General features: G+C 36.0%; 1 protein-coding gene across 1 annotated transcript in view; it reads right to left on the bottom strand.

Moving 5' to 3' along the window:
- The window catches only part of LOC308634075 (uncharacterized protein), a gene marked incomplete at its 5' end in the record, with an annotated part of 185715 nt that overhangs the window by 81881 nt on the left and 83681 nt on the right, over positions 1–20153 (bottom strand). Inside the window, one exon of the mRNA XM_081267648.1 lies at positions 10767–10860. Coding sequence (XP_081123774.1) covers positions 10767–10860 — 94 coding nt within the window. The remainder of the gene's footprint in view (positions 1–10766; positions 10861–20153) is intronic.

The following is a 20153-nucleotide window of genomic DNA, read 5'->3' as shown; positions in this document are numbered from 1 at the left end:
ACACATCCTAGTCTGTCACTGATCTCCAGCAGCTCCCTGACTGTTCCATAGTCACTGTTAGGAACAGCTCTCCACAATCAGGGGATGTGTGGCATCTTTCCCACAGGGGGATATAGTGTAGCTTACCCTCTAGATCAGTCTGGCAATGTTCTTGATCTCTAATTTCTCTGTACCAAGACATGCCGTGGTGCCACCTGAAATGCAGGTTCTCTTAGTCCCCCTTCCTGATTTACCTGCAGTGGATCAGCTCCCCACCAGTAATGGGTTTTCTTCTTTTATTTTACCATATCCAACTTTCTGATTCCTTAAACTGTTCTGAGAGTCTAGTATTAAGTCCCAGTTAAATCTCTCTTTTCACGAACCACCTCACTGAGAAGCTGTTTATCTACTTTCCTGGTCTCATGCCATGGAGCAGCTTGGAAAACAACCTCCTCAACCTTTCCATCTTCCTCCAACCCCTGTCTTTTCATGGTTTCTTACGGTGGAATGTTAGATGACTAATTTGAGAATTTTTAAAATATAAACATTATACCTATAAATTCCCTTTAAGAACTGCCTTAGCTTTATCACATAAATTTTAATATAATATATGATTTCATTCATCTCAAATTATGTTCTAGATTTATTTTTTATTTCTTCTGTCACTTACTGGTTATTAAAGAGTGTTATTTAATCTCTATATTTTTGTGAGTTCCTCAAATTTGGTACTGATTTTAAATTATTTCTCTGGTGGAGAAGAAACTTTATATTTCAATTATTTTATATTAATCAAAGTTTGTTTTATGTTTAGTATATGGTCTGCCCTGGAAAATGTTTCATTTATATTTGTAAAAAAATTATATTCTGCCCTTATTAGGTGGAGTGTTCTTTATAAATGACTCTGTTAGGTCTAGTGGATTACATTATTGTTCATGGTTTTTCTCTTCCCTTATTAATCTTCTGCATAATTATTCTATACATATCTTAATCAGTTTGGGTAAATAAAACAGATTACCATAGACTGGATGGTATACACAACAGAAATTTATTTCTCACATTTGTAGAAAGTTTGAGATCAGGAGGCCTGCATGGTCAGATTATGGTGAGGACATTCTTCTTGGTTTGTAGATAATCATCTTGCTCTGTCTTCCTCACAAGGCAGAAAGCATACAAAAATTAGTTCTTTTGTCTCTCCTAATAAAGACACTAATCACCTCAAAATGGTTTCACAATCATTACCTCCAAAGGCCTCATTTCCTAATGAAAATGTCCTCTGGGGATTAGAGTTTCAACATATGAATTTTAGGTGAGCCCATTCATGCAATCCATAACAATACACTACTGAAAGTGGATTACTGAAATTTTCAAGTATAATTAATTTTCTTTTTCTCCCTTCAATTTCTGTCAGTTTTCACTTCATGTATTTTTGCAATATACACACACAGTATACACACACAGTATACACACTTGTTATATCCTGATGAAAGTACCCCTTTTATCACTGTAAAACATCGCTGTTTACCTCTCTATTTCTAGAAACATTTTTGTGTGTTTTAAAGTCTACTTTGTCAAATAATACATAGCTAATTCAGCTTTCTATGGTTACTGTATGAATACCTTTTTTTTTTAATACTAGGGATTGTGCTTTACCACTAAGATTCATCCCCAGGACTTTTTAATTTCTTTTTAATTTTATTTTTTTGATAGCCAGGGGAAATTTACCACTGAGATACATTCCTAGCCCTTTTTATTTTTAATTTTGAGACAGAGTCTCAAAATAGAGGCTCTCTAAATTGCTGCATAGTATGCCTTGAACTTGTAATCCTCCTGACTCAGCCTCCCTACTAGTGGGATTACAGGCATGTGGTGGCTATATGCATATCTTTTCCATACTTTTACTTTCACTCTGTTGGTATCTTTGAACCTAAAATGTGTCACCTATAGATAGCATAGAGTTCATTTTTATTTGTTTTTTCCTGTTGGACAATCTGTACATCTCATTGGGTTGTTTAATCTATTCCAATTCACTATTTTAGCCAGTGATTCTTCAGGAAAGACGCTGGAGACTGGTAGGAAGGCACTTTCTTCCTCTTGGAAAATTCAAAGGAATTTCATCTCTCCCTCTGGATGTGAGCAAGAAAGAACTGTCACCCTATTTTTATAACCTCATGGGAAAATAGCCAGTATTGTGGACAGAGCAGATAGAAAGAACTTGTGATAACTAATATCAACTGCTTAAGATAAAAATAACCATTTGCTTCAGGTTCATCCTACGTGTGTGAAAGTCCTCTTCAGGCCCAGTCAAGACAGTGATGTTTTATTGTGGCCCATCTAACCCATGGGCCACAAATGCATCTTTTTTGTCCCATCATCCCTACACACTCTTAGAAGCAAACCACAACCTATTGCTTCTCTGAAGAGGATCTCTACTGAGTGTCTCTGCCATCACGGTAAAAGCAACCTCACATGTGTTGACATACTGGAATTTCTGTTCTTTCTGTCTCACATCCCAACAACCACTGACTTATTAGTTATTTGATGCAGTTAGGAAGATTTTTGGAAATATTTGTTCAAATCTGGCAATTTCCTTCAGTGCATAAATTGGTCAAAATTATCTTGTTTACTCAATGGAATAAGTCTACTTACCGAGAAAAAAATAGAGGCTATCTAAATATCCAAAGCTAGGACATGGGTAAACTGAAAAGCAATTTTGAAAAGTGGAAAATTATTTGGCCATTAAGGACACCATTAAGATAAAATAGGGACATGGAATAAGATTTCATTGCTATCATAATATTTAAAATGTAATGACATAAGAACATGTAAGATATGATCTCTTTTTAAATACTATACACATATTCATACATTCCCAGCCCTTTCAATTATTTTTATTTTGAGACAGGAACTTACTAAATTGCCAAGGATGGCCTCTAACTTATGATCTTCCTGCCTCAGCTCCCTAAGTAGCTGGGATTACAGATGTGCAAAACCATGCCTAGCTAAAATTATCTATTTATTTGTTCTAATCTGTTATACATGACAGCAGAATGCATTTCAGTCCATAGTACATAAATGGAGCACAATTTTTCATTTTTCTGGTTGTATACAAAGTAGAGTCACACCATTGGTGTCTTCATACATGTACTTAGGGTAATGATTTCCATCTCATTCCACCATCTTTCCTACCCCCATGTCCCCTCCCTCCCCTTTGCCCTAACCAAAATTTCTCCATTCCTCCCATGCTCCCCACAACCCCCATTATAGATCAGCATCCACTTATCAGAAAAAACATTCAGCCTTTGGTTTTGGGGATTGGCTTACTTCACTTAGCATGATAGTCTAACTCCATCTATTTACTGTAAATTCCATGATTTTATTCTCCTTTAATGCTTAGTAATATTCTTAGTTCTCGGCGGACACAACATCTTTGTATGTGGTGCTGAGGATCGAACCCGGGCTGCACGCATGCCAGGCGAGCGCGCTACCGCTTGAGCCACATCCCCAGCCCTAATGCTTAGTAATATTCCATTGTGTATATATACACCACAGTTTCTTTATCCATTCATCTACTGAAGGCCATCTAGGTTGATTTCCACAATTTAGCTATTCTGAATTGTGCTGCTATAAACATTGATGTGTCTGTCACTGTAGTATGCTGTTTTTAAGTCCTTTGGGTATAAACTGGGGAGTGGGATAGCTAGGTCAAATGGTGGTTCCATTCCAAGTTTTCCAAGGAATTTTCATACTGCTTTCCAGATTGGTTGCACCAATTTGCAGTCCCACCAGCAATGTAAGAGTGGGGAAAACCACATCCTCGCCAACACTTATTATTACTTGTATTCTTAATAACTGCAATTCTGGCTGGAATGAAATAAAATCTTAGAGTAGTTTCAATTTGCATTTCTCTAATTGCTAGAGATGTTGAACATTTTTTCATATATTTTTGGATCGACTGTATATCTTCTTCTGAGAAGTATCTGTGCAGCGTCTTTATCTAAAAATTTTAATGAAATAATTCCATAACAATTTTCCTTTAGAAACTGAATGAAAAAGGATGCATTCTTTTTTAAAAAATACCTTTATTTTTTATTTATTTATAAGCAGTGCTGAAAATCAAACCCAGTGAAGCATTCTACCACTGATCCACAATCCCAGCCCCGAGAGGATGTATTCTTATACAACATAAATTCAGACAACTCCCACATATTTTTATTGTGGCTTTATATTTTTATAAGCATTTAATTTCAATAAAACAATGAAACAGTGTATCAGAGTACATTTCTTCTCAGTCCCTGGGTATACTATCTAACCTTATGAACACCTGGGTGACATTCTTATGTAATTTTAAATTACAACACTGGATATTAAATAAAAACCAAAGTCAATAAATCATCTTAGAAATCTAAAAAGCAGGTAAATAACAGGACAATTTATTTTTAGGATACTGCCATGATAATTTTTCTCCTTAGTACCACACCAAGCAGAAATAAACTCAATTTATAATTCACCAAGCATGTGAATTTTAACCTTTGTGATATCAGATATTTATAAAATATTTTGAAATTATCTTAAAATTTTCATACAATGTGAAAGTATTCATTTTTAAGGTAGATTTGAAATTTTCATGACTCAAATTCCAATGAACTGTCCATACTGGGATATTTGTGCTTACATAGGAAATGATCAGGAAGAGTGAGCACTAATCTAATAATATTGGTTTATTGGGTAACAAGTCCTAATATTGGAATCAGTGTATTAAAGGAGACTTTACTTATCAATTCATTTAGGAATATATGTTATATAGTACTTGTGAAATAAAATTAACTTTAGAAAAACAAAATAATCATATTCAGGTATAGGTATACATTTTTATATTTCCATTTTAAATAGATAGGCAAAATCAATCTTTCTCCTTGTCTATATCAGTGAGGCCCAATCTCTAATCCTCATTTGTTTCATCATTATCACAGAGAACCCACTATCTACTATGCCCAGTTTTAAAAAATATGAATTTGAGCATTTCCAACACAATTCCACAGTAGGTATTGAAGAAGGTGCTCTTAAGCACCTACTACCATACAGAGTTTGAACCATTGAGATGGGAAATGAGTTGCCTAGATTCCCCCCAGCAGTGACTCCAGGGGAACCTGATCTCTCCTTTCCAGTATGATCAGATGGTGCTAGCAGAGCTGGTAATCCTGAGCTCTGAGCCATAAACTTAGGAACTACCAATGCTGAGGGAGGGTCCTAATACCCTATGAAGATGGAGCATGGTTCCTACACTCTTCCAAGTTTTCTTTCTCTTCAATAGAATGTTACTCTGGAACTATAGAACATGACTGCATTCATTCACTGAGTTGGAATTGTGCAGCCATCACATCTAAGCCCATTCTCCTAGAATCCCCGAGTAGCAGACAGAATACCTTTTTAGACAATGGATTAATGGAGTATTGTTCAAGGGACATTTCTCTTCTTGCTTAATGGGATAATTCTCCCACATAGAGATGGAGAAATAGAAGCTTCATGGGAGGGGAAAACGATAAGTAATACAGAACCTAGAAGCTTCATTTCAAATATCTGATAAGGACAGAATGTTCGTATCCCTTGATCACCATCAAAATACTTATTTTGAAGCTTATTTGGAGATGCAACCCTGAAAGAATTAAGGTAAAATTAGGCCATAAGGATGGGGCCCTGATCTGATGGGATTCATATCTTTAAAAGAAGAGACACCAGCCAGCTCCCTATCTGAATGCATGTACTGAGGAAAGGCCATGCAATGACATACTAGGAAAGATAGCTGTTTGCAAGTCAAGAAGACCTCACCAGAAGTAGAATTTGCCAGCACCTTGGTCATGAACTTCTATTCTCAGAACCGAGAGAAAATAAATGTTTATTGTTTAAGCCACAAAGTTTGTGGGTTTTTTAAGGCAGCCCAAGCAAATTCACACAACATTAAAAACATCCCTAAAACTTGTCTACTCCCAATATATTCATGGGGGGATGTAAAAAAATGCTAACGGGAAAAAGACTGTGATCTTAGGATCTGAAGGAGGAGGGATCTTGTTTGGTAGAAACATGGATGATTATCAACTCTGTATGAGCCTGGGGAAGTGTTTGTCTTAGAGTTCCCCAGTAATAGTACCTTCAGCAGCCTGCTCTTTTTTGCAAAGCCTTAAAGAAGCTCATCTTTGTGCAGAGTAGCACTCAGATTTCTCAAGCTCTTTTTCTGCTAGCTCCCTTTTCAGAATGCTTCCCCACACATTCCGCTGCTTTGAGCTTCCTGAACTCTGAATTATCTATTTTTTATGAGCAAGGGTATGTTTTCAATTACCTCTACTTTTGCCATAGTTTCAGAATCTCCTCCTGACCTGAAGTTGAAGCAAGTTCAAGTTTATAGGAGAAAGCAAACATTCTTTAAATAAATTTGTATTTAACTATTGTACTGATTATTATTCCATTTAACTGACTGAATTTTAAAATACATCGTTTGAACTGTTATGTGGTAATACGTGCCTGTAATATTAGTGACTTTCCTGGCTGAGGCATGAGAATTGCAAGTTCAAGGCTACCCTCAGCAATTTAGTGAGACCCTGTCTCAAAAAAAAATTTAAAGGGCTGGGGATGTGGTTCTGTGCATAAGTGCCCTTGAGTTCAATCTCCAGGATCCACTCCCAAATACATTGTTTGAGTTCTTTATTGGGGAGTTAATTTAGGAATAATGGCCATACGTATTCATATACAGCAAGAGTAGAAAGAAAGATATGTCAACTTATATTTCATAAAAAATTCAGTTAAAATATATATTTGTTCTTATGGATAGAAATCTAATATCCAAAGAAAGCATATACTTAGGCTGTGGAAACAAGATCAGGTGCACAGTTTATTCTGCTCTGTATCTTCATTTTCTTCTACCAGAGTTGTTCTCTAAAGAACCTGTAATAGTCTCAAACCATAAAATTTTCCTTTCTATCAAAGACCCAAGTAAAAAGATAAAATTAAAAAAACTTTTAAAAGAAAATATATGTGTAAATCTTCAAGTCCTTGGATTTGTAACAGATTCTTAGATTGACAGCAGAAATACAAACAATAAATAAATAAATAAAATGAAACAACCCAAATATCCATCAATAGATGCATAAAATGTGACATACTCACATGATGAAATGTTATTCAGTCATAAAAAGGAATAAAGTACTAATATATGTTATAGCACAGGCAAACCTTGTAAACATTATGCTATGTGAAAAAAAAGGCAGATACAAAGCCACATATTATATGATCCATTTATATGAAATGTTCAAAATAGGTAAGTTCATAGGAAAAGAAAGTATATCAGGGGTGGCAAGGAGCCTGGAAGAGAGGAAAATAAGGAGTCTGCTTAATGGGTACAGGTCTTCTTTTGGGGATGGTAAAAATATTCTGCAGTTAGATAGTGGTTGGAAGAACACTGTGAATCAGAAACCGCTGAATTGTATATGAGTATCTCTTATCCAAAGAATGGGACCAAAAGTGTTTCTGATTTGGGAATATTTATATATACATATTTAGGTATCTTGGGGATAGGATCTAAATCTAAACACAAAATCAATTTATTCTTCATATATACCTTATACATAGCCTTAATTTTTTTTTTTTCAGTATTGAGGATTGAACCCAGGGTCTTTTACATTCTAAGAAAGCACTCTATCAGTCAGTTACATCTCCAGCCTTTTTTTGAAATTTTATTCTGAGACAGTCTTTTTTTTTTTTTTAAAGTGGGGGGGGGAGAGGGAGGGAGGGGATTTTTTTTTAATATTTATTTTTTAGCTTTCAGTGGACACAACATCCTTGTCTGTATGTGGTGCTGAGGATCGAACCTGGGACGCACACATGCTAGGCGAGCGCACTACCGCTTGAGCCACATCCCCAGCCCCTGAGACAGTTTTTCTAAAGTTGCCCAGGTTGGCCTTGAACTTGCAAACCTCCTACCTAACCTCAGCCTCCTGAATAGCTGGGATTATAGGCATGCACCACTGTGCCCAGCTCTTAATGGTAATTTTATACAATATTTTAAAATAATTATTTTCATAACAAATGAGGTCAAGTATGGTATTCAGTAGGTATTTCTGCAAAACTTTCAGAATATGAGTTGGGCACAGTGGCACATGCCTGCAATCTCAGCGTCTGGGAAGGCTGAGGCAGTTAGGATTGCAAGTTCAAAGCTTGCCTCAGCAACTTAGTGTGGTGCCTGCCTCAAAATAAAAAATAAATAAAAAATGGCTGGGAATGTGGCTCAGTAGTAAAGCACCCATGGGTTCAATCCCTCAGTACCAAAAAAGAAAAAAGAGGGAGTTGGGGATGTGGTTCAGTGATTAAACCCCTCTGGGTTCAATTCTCAGTACCAATAAATAAATAACAAAAAAACCCCAAGAAATGTATTAAAATGATATAATTTTGTAACTTGTTAATGTAATAGCATTTGAGTTTAGTGGTTGCTATAATTTGAAATAAAATCAGGTAATATTTTTTCTCCTTCCATTGTGAACTGTGTTGGTTTCAAAGGTGAACTGAATGCCTTTCCAGTATCCCAGTAGGCTTTTTTTTGGGGGGGAGGAGGGTGGCGGGCAGTTCTAGGTATTGAACCCAGGGCCTCCCATATGCTAGGCAAATAACCCACTAAGCCATATCCCCAGCCTGCAGTAGACTTAATTTTTAGTGTAATTTTAAATAATTATGGTCACTGTGCCATTGAAAATTAATTTTTATTAAGTGTTATTTTCCTATTGGGGCATGTGGCAGATTCTTAACATTTATGTGTAACCTGGTTTTCTTTTTTTTTTTTAATGGAACAAATATCATTTTTAAATGTGGATTTTAAAGTTTTTACTCTTCAATGTTTATTTTCTTCAAACAAGATTTTTGTCCATGATCTTTTCAAACAACTTGTAATACTAACAAATGTTCACTTTTTTCATTTACTCAGAAGACACGTGCAAATATCCCATTGTTTTCACAAGTAACCAGGTTTACAAGTTTGCCAAGTTATTTCATCTCAAAAATAATTATTATCATATGCTTTCAACATAAGGTATTTTTTCATTACATAGATTTTACTTTACATGCTTCTATTGTTACAGCTATTATTTGATCATCATTTGTCCTTCACTGGTACCAAAATGTACATCATGCAGGTGTGAGTCTCCTCTTAACAAAGACCACCAGGACCATACCTGTTGTCACATAGTATGTAATGAACTGTACTAATAAATATGTCTGCACATCATTAAAAAAGAAATGAATTCTCTGGGGGATGGTGCTGCGTCTCAGCAGTAGTGCACTTGCCTGGCATGTGTGAGGCACTGGGTTTGATTCTCAGCACCATGTATAAATAAATAAAAAAGAAAGATCTATCAACAACAAAAAATATTTTTTAAAAAAATGTATTCTCGGGGCTGCAGATGTAGCTCAGCAGTCAAAGTGCCAACACAGGGCGGGGGGGGGGGGGGGACATATGTGCTTTGATTTTCACCTCAAAGGGTTTTTCTAAAAAAAATTGCTAAAATATTACCCTCAAGGCTGGGGTTGTGGTTCAGTGGTAGAGCACTTGCCTAGCACCCGTGAGACACTGGGTTCAATCCCCAACACTACATAAAAAAAACAAACAGCTGGGGTTGTGGCTCAGAGGTAGAGAGCTTGCCTAGCATGCATGAGGCACTGGGTTCGATCCTCAGCACCACATAAAATACAATAAAGATATTATGTCTACCTTTAACTAGAAAATAAATATTTAAAAAACTAAATAAACAAATAAAATATCACTATTCTCCAAAACAAAAATATATATTCCACAATAGCTTTTTATACTGTCATGTCTAGCCTCAGTTCACAGACATAACTGGCACATAAATTAATAATTTTAAAACTTATTGAATGAATAAATGATACACAACTAAAATAATATATAATTAAAAGATGACTAATAGGGAGGAAATGAATAAGAAAATGATCTAAAATGAGACAGGTAAGAATTGGATTTGGGGGCTGGGGTTGTGGCACAGTGATATGTGTGAGGCACTGGGTTTGATTCTCACCACGCACCAAAAATAAACAAATATTAATAAAGGTATTGTGTCCATCTACAACTAAAAAATATATATATAAAAATAATTGGAGCAGGGTGCAGTGGAACATGCCTGTAATCCCAGCGGCTTGGGAGGTGAGGCAGGAGTTGAGTTCAAAGCCAGCCTCAGCAAAAGCTAGGCACTAAGCAACTCAGTGAAACCCTGTCTCTAAATAAAATACAAAATAGGGTCGGAGATGTGGCAGTGGCCAAGTGCCCTTGAGTTCAACCCCCAGTACAAAAAAAAAAAAAAAAAAAAAGAAGAAAAGAAAAGAAAAGAACTGGTATTTGTAAAGGAAAACCCAAAGTCTGAGAACATTATCTGTATGCAATGTGTATCTAAAGAATACAGGCCAGTTATTCTCAGCCACTTTGAAAGTGGTGCTTTAAAAACCAAAATCCTGCCAGGTATGGTGGCAAACACTTGTAATCCTTACTGCTTAGGATAAACAGCAGGATTACACGTTGCAGGCCAGCCCAAGCAATTTAGGAAGATCCTATCTCAAAATAATAAAAATAAATGAATAAATAAATAAAGGGTTGGAAATATGTAGTGTTTGCCTAACATGTTCTAGGCTGAGGGTTCAAGTCCCAGTACCACAAAAGAAGAAAGGAAAGAAGGAAGGAAGGAAGATCTCCAAATTTCTAAAAACTCAAGACTCAACACCTGAAGGGATCAGAATACCTGGATGGCTCTGGCTTGAGAAATTCTTCTAATGTCCTCGGCTCCTTTCCTTGCTCCAACATGCAGATTGCCTCTGTCTTGGTGACACAATACCCTACAAATAAGAAAAAACACAAGACTTGGGCCAGGTTTGTGGATTTCCAGGTTCTTGAAGGAGAAAAGTACAGCTCCAGGATCTATATAACAATAGGGCCATTTAAACTTTTCACTGGAAGTGGGGGGAAATGTTATTTCTAGATCAAAAGGGAAAAGACCTTCGGCCCACTGTTTAGCTTTGGATCCTATTTTTCAATCTAAAAATCATTAATCTAGCTAGGCATAGTGGCACATGCCTGTAATCCCAGTGGCTCAGGAGGCTGAGGCAGGAGGATTCCAAGTTCAAATCCACCCTCAGCAACTAAGCAAGACCCTGACTCAAAAATAAAAAAGACTTTGGATGTAACTCAGTGGTAAAACACCCCTTGGGTTTAATCCCTGGTAACCCACTCCCCAAAATCTATAATCTCTATAAAGGATGATGTGTACCAGCAACTTTAAAAAGAAATTTTTGGGCTGGGGATGTGGCTCAAGCGGCAGCGCGCTCGCCTCGAATGCGTGCGGCCCGGGTTCGATTCTCAGCACCACATACCAACAAAGATGTTGTGTCCGCCGAGAACTAAAAAATAAATATTAAGAAAAAAAAATTCTCTCTCTCTCTTTCTCTCTCTCCCTCTCACTCTCTCTTTTAAAAAAAAAAAAAAAGAAAAAAAAGAAATTTTATTTGGAATTACATAAAACACAATCCTTACCCACTGAGATGAAGTGGTTGTAGTTCTCCAGAATCATGGCCCTAAAAAAGGTCCTTTGAGCAGGGTCCAGGTGCTGCCACTCCTCTTGGAAGAAGCCTACAGCTACAACCGTGAATGACCCTGGTCCCTTTAAAAGATTATTTGTGGGGCTGGGGTAGCTCAATGACAGAGCGCTTGCCTAGCATGTGTGAAGCACTGGGTTTGATCCTTAGCACCACACAAAAATAAACAAATAAAATAAAGGCTTTCTGCTCATCTACAACTACAAAAAAAAATTATTTTTAATTTCTACAATGAGCTGAAATGGACAACATGCAATGTTTGAAGCACAAAACCTTGTTGTGTTCACTATTGACACCTGAAGAGAAAATGTCACACATAACACACCTAATCTAGAAATATTTTGGCATTTTAATGTTGTGGGAGAACAAATAATAGAAGTACCCTCAGAAGTACCTATCCATATACTAATGGATACTTTAATCCCAGCTGTTTGGGAGGCTCAGGTAGGAGGATTGCAGAATCAAAGCCAGCCTCAGCTATTTAGCAACGTCCAAAACAATGCAGCAAGACCTTGTCTCCAAATAAAATATATTAAAAAAGGACTAGAGATGTGACCAATAGTTAAGTGCCCCTGGGTTCAATCACCAGTACCAAAAAAAAAAAAAAAAAAAAGTACCCTATCCATATACTAATCTTTGATTCATGAAAAAAAAAATCTGAGGTTCCTCAATTGTCTCACTTTCTGGGAATGTAAAAAATGAATTTTTGGCTATTCAGTGTATTATTCATCAGGAGGGACTGTAAGCAAAAATAACCAACATGGTTTCAACACCATTATGAAAACAAATAACTGGGATGGAAGCAGACCTCAAATGGAACAGTAAGCTTCCCTTTATTCCACAGTGGAGACAATCAATCAGGAATTGTAAGGGCTCCTTTTCTGGGTAGAAAAATGGCCTTCAGTTACAAAAGGGGTATGAGTTTTAAAGTTTACAATGAGGGCAGGTTTAATCGTTGGAAACTGCAGACATGCTGATGGAACAGTGAAGGAACTAGTAGTGTAGTAGAATCCCCTTTCTCCACAGAAAAGTCTTAACTGGGCTTCTCCAGAAATCCTCACCATGGCTGATTTGGGGACTGTCAGCAAAAACGTCTCTGCAAAAGAGTCCAATGTAGATAAACTTCCAATTTTCGTGTCACCCTGTTTTACTTGGCCACTGGCCGGGAAGATACCAGCACTCCAGGTGCTGGACACCCCTTACTAGTTTTTCACAAACGTATCCAGTATAGTAGTTTGTAGAAATGTGCAAACAAGGCCTCTGGCCTTGAGCTGGGCTTCACAGAGATGTCTGCATTTTTAAGATAAGAGAAGATACCAACTGAGCTCCATGGTAACAGCTGGCAGGGGGAGGAAAGAGAGGGGAGGAGAGAAGAAGCTCTCCCCTTCTCAGATGTTGTCCTTGAAGTGTTAACTTGCCCAAAACAATAAGAGGAAAAAGCTGCTTTTATGTAAACTTCTGCAGACTGTGAACTTCTGGGCCCCTCCCCTTACATGCTGGATATAAAACTCTGAAACTACCTGAACTGGGGGTTCAGGAGATTGATTGATTACAGCAAAGGCTGTGCCCTCTGAACCTGGCTGCAGCCAAATAAAACTGTTTCCTGCAATCTTCGGTGCCTTACCTAGTCTGTCCCTACAACAGTAGTCCAGGTTGAAATTTTAACTCAGGAAGGCAGTTGTAAAATGTTTGAAACTCTAACAATGAGGAGATAGGAACTCAGATCCTGAGAGATGAAAACTCAAATCCTACTCATTGCATTTCTTCTTCCCGTGGGATCCATTGTTTCCCAGAGTTTCTCACTATCTACTGAGCTCTGCTCAGGACTAATTGGTAATTGCGGAAGTTCAGAGTTTAGGGTCCAGGCTTCAGGCTTCAATATCACCTCTTTCCTTCAGGGCCCATTGTTCTTGGAAAAGGTTTAATGTTTGGCTAATTTCTCTCCCTCTCCTGAGCCACATCCTCTTTCCTTTTTTTTTTTTTTTGCTTTTAATTCAAAATTGTACTTACATATTTGAGTGGAAATTTGCTTAAAATGAGAATGGACTTCAATTACAAGGAGCCTGCAAAAATAGGAAAGAATTCTCAAATATTAAAAACCTTGCCAGGGGCAGTGGTACATGCCTGTAATCCCAGCAGCTCAGGAGGCTGAGGCAGGAGGACGGCAAATTCAAAGCCAGCCTCAACAATGGCTAGACACTATACTACTCAGGGAGACCCTGTCTCTAAATAAAATACAAAATAGGGCTGGGGATATATGGCTCAGTGGTCAAGTCAATCCCCAGTACAAAAAAAAAAAAAAAAAAAAAAATCCTTGACTACTGAATTTGAAAACCAAAATCAAAATACCCAACTGAAAGAGGGAAGGAGAATGGATAAATAAGAGATCCAAACCTTCTTTCCTGAGTATCTAAAATAACGACATTTTCTAGCTTATTAGAAGAAAAAAAAAACTTATTTGCCCTCTACCTTATTTGCAAATAAGTTTTTTTTTTCTTCTAATAAGCTAGAAAAATAAATTAGCAAAAGTCACACCAGCTCAAGAGATTCTTTAACAAGTTTAAGGCCACACTTTGAACAAAAACCTACAAAGCATGCCAACAGGCTAAAAAATAAAACAAACTCCGAAGAACAAGCAATCAGAACCAGACTCAGGACCCAGATGTTGGAATTATATATAGACAATTTAAAATAACTATGATTAATTTGGTATGGTGTTTTAGTCAGCTTTTCATCACTGTGACCAAAAGACATGACAACAACTTAGAGGAGGAAAAGTTTATTTTGGCTCATGGTTTCAGAGGTTTCAGGCCATGGTCAGCCAACTTCACAGATCTAAGCCTGAGGTGAGGAAAAACATCATGAAGAAAGTGTGTTGGTGGAAAGCTGATGAGTTCATGACATCCAGGAAGCAGAGACAGAGGTCTGCCCACCAGAGACAAAATATAAACCCAAAGACATGTTCCAAAAAAAAAAAAAAAATGGCCTACATTAATATAATTGTGAATGACAAGGATAAAATCTTAGAAGCTTCCAAATGAAAGAACAGCTGATATACAAAGGAAAGAAAGATTCTTGCTTCAGATTTTTCCTCTATTGTGGAGGAAGCAAAAATACAATGAGATAATGAGAGAAGAATTTCAGGAATCCTTCCTATACATACACACACACACACACACACACACACACACACACACACAAATTGTCTTTCATTTGATAGGTCCAAAATCAGACATGTTCAAATGGGCAGGGCCTCGGGGAATAAAATACCCATAAATCTCTGCAAGGAAAATGCTGAGGCGGGGTTAACAAACTGCCTAACAAGTCTCCAGCCCGGGCAAAGTGAAGAGGGGGGAAATGGGAAACAAGGTCTTGCTATTAATAATATAGTTACAACAACATGCAGAGTGCCCACATGATCCACAATGTAACATGAAATGTCAACAACTTTTGAAATAAAAGAGACCACCAGAAAGGAAAGAGCCAGTAATATCATGATAAATCAGCAAAATAAAGGAGGTTGGATATGGGTTGGGCTGGAGTATGGGATAGGGTGGGTAAATTAAAGCTTTCTAAAGTCATCTAGGACAGGCTAGAGAAATGGCAATCAGTACACCACGGATCAGGAGAAGAGCAATTAATTTATCCTAATATAAGCTGGGTTATAATAAGAGGTTATGGGTTAGTAACAAAGAGAACTGAATACCAGAAAACTACCAAACTAGCAGAAAGAATAATGAGCAAGAAATCTGAACAAAACAGAAAAAAGAAACTAAGTATGTTAATTGTATACATTACAATGCATGTTATAATTATACTCAGATATAAGGATTGAAAAACCAAGTTGCAGAGCAAAACCAAAATAGAAGCAGAAAATATGAATGGCTAAATTTCTTCTCTGAGATATATTATCATAATTTTTTTAAAAATCCAGTTATATAATGTTTAAGAAATAAATTCAAAACAAAGAGATGAAAGAAAGCAAAGAGATGGGCAAAATACTTCAGGTAAAAGCAATTAAAAGGAAAGCAATAGTGGCCTTACTTATATTAAAGTGAAAATTGCAGTCTTAGTCTTGCCTTTAACTTAATGGTATGAAAACAATTATCACCCAGTGATAAATTGAAAAAGTAGTCAAGGATAAAAGTCAAGTTTTTGTATATCCAAAGACAAAGTCAATTGCAACCTTGGTTATAGAAAACAAACTCTTGAGGCAAGATACTTCTTTCAACTTACAAGGAGATAAAAATTAGCAAATATAGCCATCACATGGTATTATAAACAGAATATTTCACCCTTTTATTCTAGGAAAATTAACAAAACTTGATGAGATAATGACACTTAAAATTCAAATATAAAATTTAATACTGTAAATTTTGTATAATCTAATAATTCTCAACAAACATGTAATATAGGTATTATTATCTGCAACATAAAATATAAGAAAACTGGAGTAAAAGAAGGATAATTAACATGTCCAGGATGGGAAGGAAGTCATATGACAACAAAAGCATTCATTTATAATCATTAGATCATGTGTTGGTCACTAAGAAAGAAAAAAAAAATTTACCACTGAACTACATCCTCAGGCTTTTTCATTTTTTATTTAAGTCAGGATCTCACTAAGTTGCTAAGGGCCTCACTGATTTGCTGAGGCTAGTCTTAAACTTGCCAGCCTCCTATTTCAGCTTCTCAAGTAGCTGGGATCATGGGCATGCACCATCATATCTGGCCATTAAGAAAATTTTTAATAAATTCTAGAAAGCATGGGGCTGGGGATGTGGCTCAGCAGTAGAGCGCTTGCCTTGCATGTGCAGGGCCCTGGGTTCGATCCTCAGCACCACGTAAAAATAAATAACGAAAATAGAGGTATTGTATACAACTACAACTAAAAAAATAAATAAATATTAAAAAATAAAAACTTGCAATCCTCATGCCTTGGCCTCCCAAGTCACTGGGATGTAATCCCAGTGCTGCTGGGCCTGACATCTTTAAAAAAAAAAAAAAAGAATTTTAGAAAGCAGAAATGTATTAAAAGTAGCGTTTTGAGATACTACAATCTCAATTTTGAGCTTTAAAATTGAAAAAAAAAATAGATTATTTTACCTAGGATATGAACTCATTAAAAAAAGAGAAACAGTTCTATAAGAAAAACTTTGGACCAAAGATAAATACCAAAATCTAAATTACTAATTATCTGGCATTAAATGTAATGAAGATACTTTACATGACAATTTTAGGGCCATAACCAAAGGTATTACAAAATACTTGCCTTTAACTTATTTTTAAAACTAAAAGACTAAAAATAGATTATGAATTATATATTTCTATAAGAGAAATTAGGAAAAAACAGGATAAGTTAAGGATAAAATCATAAATGATTATAATTAAAATAAACAAAAGGAAATAAGGAGTGAGCCTAAATATAAAACTAAAAGCGGTTTGTCAGAACTAGCCTAAGAAAGAGATTAAATCTAAAACTGAAAGCCAGAGCAGTGGCCCAAGCCTGCACTTCCAGCTACTCAGAAGGCTGAGGCAGGTCAATCACAAGTTGTAGGCCTCAACAATTTAGCATGACCCAGTCTCAAAATAAAAAGGGGTAGGGATGTGGCTCAGTGGTAGAGCATCTAGAACTAGAACTGAAAAAAAAAAAAAAATCTGAAGTTGATGTTAGAAACTTTAAAACAGGGTAATAAGGCAAAAATATAAATATAGCTTTGAGAAAGTACACTTAACATATCCTATGAAATAAGTATTTACACAAAAAGAAACCACAGGAAAAAGGAAATCGCAGGGAAAAATAATCACTTAAATATTTTATTTAACTAGGGAATGATTCTGACCAAATTATATTGTTGTATCATGTGCATATATGAATAGGTAACAATGAATTCCACTATTCTCTATAATTATCATATTTTTAATTAAAAAAATTTTAAATTTTTATTTAAATGTTACAAATAAAATAACAGCTGGACTATATTGTTATGGTTTTGCTCATGTGTGAGACAATGCAAGGAAGCTTAGAAATAAATGATTGGATTATGAGAACATTAACATAATTAGTGCATTAATCCTCTGATTGAGGTTAACTGGTTTGTAACTTTAGGCAGGTGGGAGGAGGTAGGTCATTGAAGATGTGCCTTTGGAGTTTATATTTTGACTGTGGTAAGGGGAGATTCATTCTCTCTCTCTCTGTGCTTCCTGGTTCCATGTCCTGAGCCTCTTTCATCCGCCACACTCTTCTGCCATGATGTTCTGCCTTACCTCAGTCACTGAGGGATGGAGCCAGCAGTCTGTGGACTGAGAGCTCTAAAACCATAAGCCCCAAAGTAAACTTTTCCTTCTGTAATTGTTCTTACCAGTTTTTTTTTTTGTTGTTGCAGCAGTGAAAAAGCTGACTGAAACATATATCTAGAAGTATACTGAAAGAATAATACAGCATGTTCCATTAAAATATGCTACTTATGAAAGAAAGTGATAACTTTATGGTTCATAGTAATCTTTCCCACACAATAAGAATAAGGGTCCAATATATATTCAATGAATAAATGACCAAGTAGTGTTTATCAAGAGTGTACAGCTTCTTCAACAATAAGAAATTCAGAGATACTGTGCCAATATATTAATCTTGGGTTCAAGATAAATTATGGAAGTCACAAGCTAAATGAATAGACACAAATTTTAAGCATGTTAACCAACAAGTTAGAAATGGTAATGAAAGAAAAAAGGGAGTAATATCAAAATCAATAAATTAGTTAGGAATAAAATTAGCTTCATTGAGGGGCTGGGGATGTGGCTCAAGCGGTAGCGTGCTCGCCTGGCATGCGTGCGGCCCGGGTTCGATCCTCAGCACCACATACCAACAAAGATGTTGTGTCCACCGAGAACTAAGAAAAAATAAATAAATATTAAAATTCTCTCTCTCTCTCTCTCTCTCTCTCTCTCTCTCTCTCTCTGTCCCCCTCTCTCTCACTCTCTCTTAAAAAAAAATTAGCTTCATTGAGAAAATGACATTAGGGCTGGGGATAGCTCAGTTGGTAGAGTGCTTACCTTGCATGCACAAGGCCCTGAGTTCAATTCTCAGCACCACCGAAAAAAAGAAAATGACATTTGAGCAAAGTCCTGGAGAATCATAAAACATACTGAATTAATCCAATAGAAAACAGAAAAAGAACAGTTAAGACAATTAGATGACAGACCTAAAGAAGATCATATCAATATTCATATTATATATAAGAATGTTTTGGGGACTGGGGTTGTAGCTCAGTAGTAGAGCACCTGCCTATCATGTGTGATGTACTGGGTTTGATTCTTAGCACCACATATAAATAAATAAAAAATAAAGGTCCATCATCAACTAAAAAAATAAATTAAAAAAAAAAGAATGCTTTGGGGCTATGATTGTAGCTCAGTGGTAGAGCACTTGCCTAGCATATATGAGGCCCTAGGTTTGATCCCTAAGGCCATATAAAACTAAATAAACAAAATAAAAGTATTGTGTCCATTTACAACTTTAAAAAAAAAGAAAAGAAAAAAGAAAAAAAAAGAATGTTTGGCCCAAACATCCAAAGGCAGGGATTGTCACAGTGGGTTAAAAAAAAAAAAAAAAAAAAAAAAAAAGCAAGGCCTTTTTATATACTACCTACAACAAACTCACATTAATATAAAAATAGAAACAAGTTAAAAGGATTGAAAAAAGATGCATCATCATCCATTTTATGCTGCTCTAACAGAATACTTGAGGCTGGTTAATTTATAAAGAACAGAGATTCTTTCTTACAAGAAAGAAGCTGGAAAGTCCAAGTTCAAGGAGCCCTTATCTGACTTTTGTGCTGCATAATGCCATGGTGGAAGGCAGAAGAACAAGAAAAGGTGTGCACTTGAGAGAAGGAAGAGGTTGGGACTCGTCCTTTTATCCAGAATTTACTCCCCCATGATAATAACATTGTTATGGTTTTGTTCATAATCCATTCATGAACTCACAGTCCTAATGAATCAATCACCTCTTAAAGGTCCTTCAAACCATAGCAATATATCATGCTAACACTAATCAAATGAAAAAGATACAGTCTAACAGTTACTAACAATTAGATGAAGCAGCTTTCCAAGCAGAATATTACTAAGGATTAAAAAAAAAGTTTTATGATGATAAAGGAGTTAATTCATCTAGACATAAAAATCCTAAATATTTATATACCTCAAAAAGCTTCAAAAATACATGAAACAAAAACTTACAGAATTATAAGAAGAAATATATAATTGAAGATTTATAGTCAAATTTCAAACTCTTTTTTTGTAATAACTGATATAACAAGTAGACAAAAAAACACTATATGTATATCTTAAAAATCTAACCAAAACTATAAACTCAACTAACTTTACCTGAGACCCTACAACAGAATACACATTCTTTCCATATTTCTGGTTCATAAAAAAAAGTTTCAGGGATTGAGGTTGTGGCTCAGCAGTAGAGTGCTCACCTAGCATGCCCGAAGCGCTGGGTTCAAGCCTCAGCACCACATAACATAAAATAA

This window comes from Spermophilus citellus (genome assembly GCF_964194105.1).
Source record: "Spermophilus citellus genome assembly, chromosome: 15".
NCBI lineage: Eukaryota > Metazoa > Chordata > Mammalia > Rodentia > Sciuridae > Spermophilus > Spermophilus citellus.
This window is presented reverse-complemented; position numbering and strand designations above follow the sequence as displayed.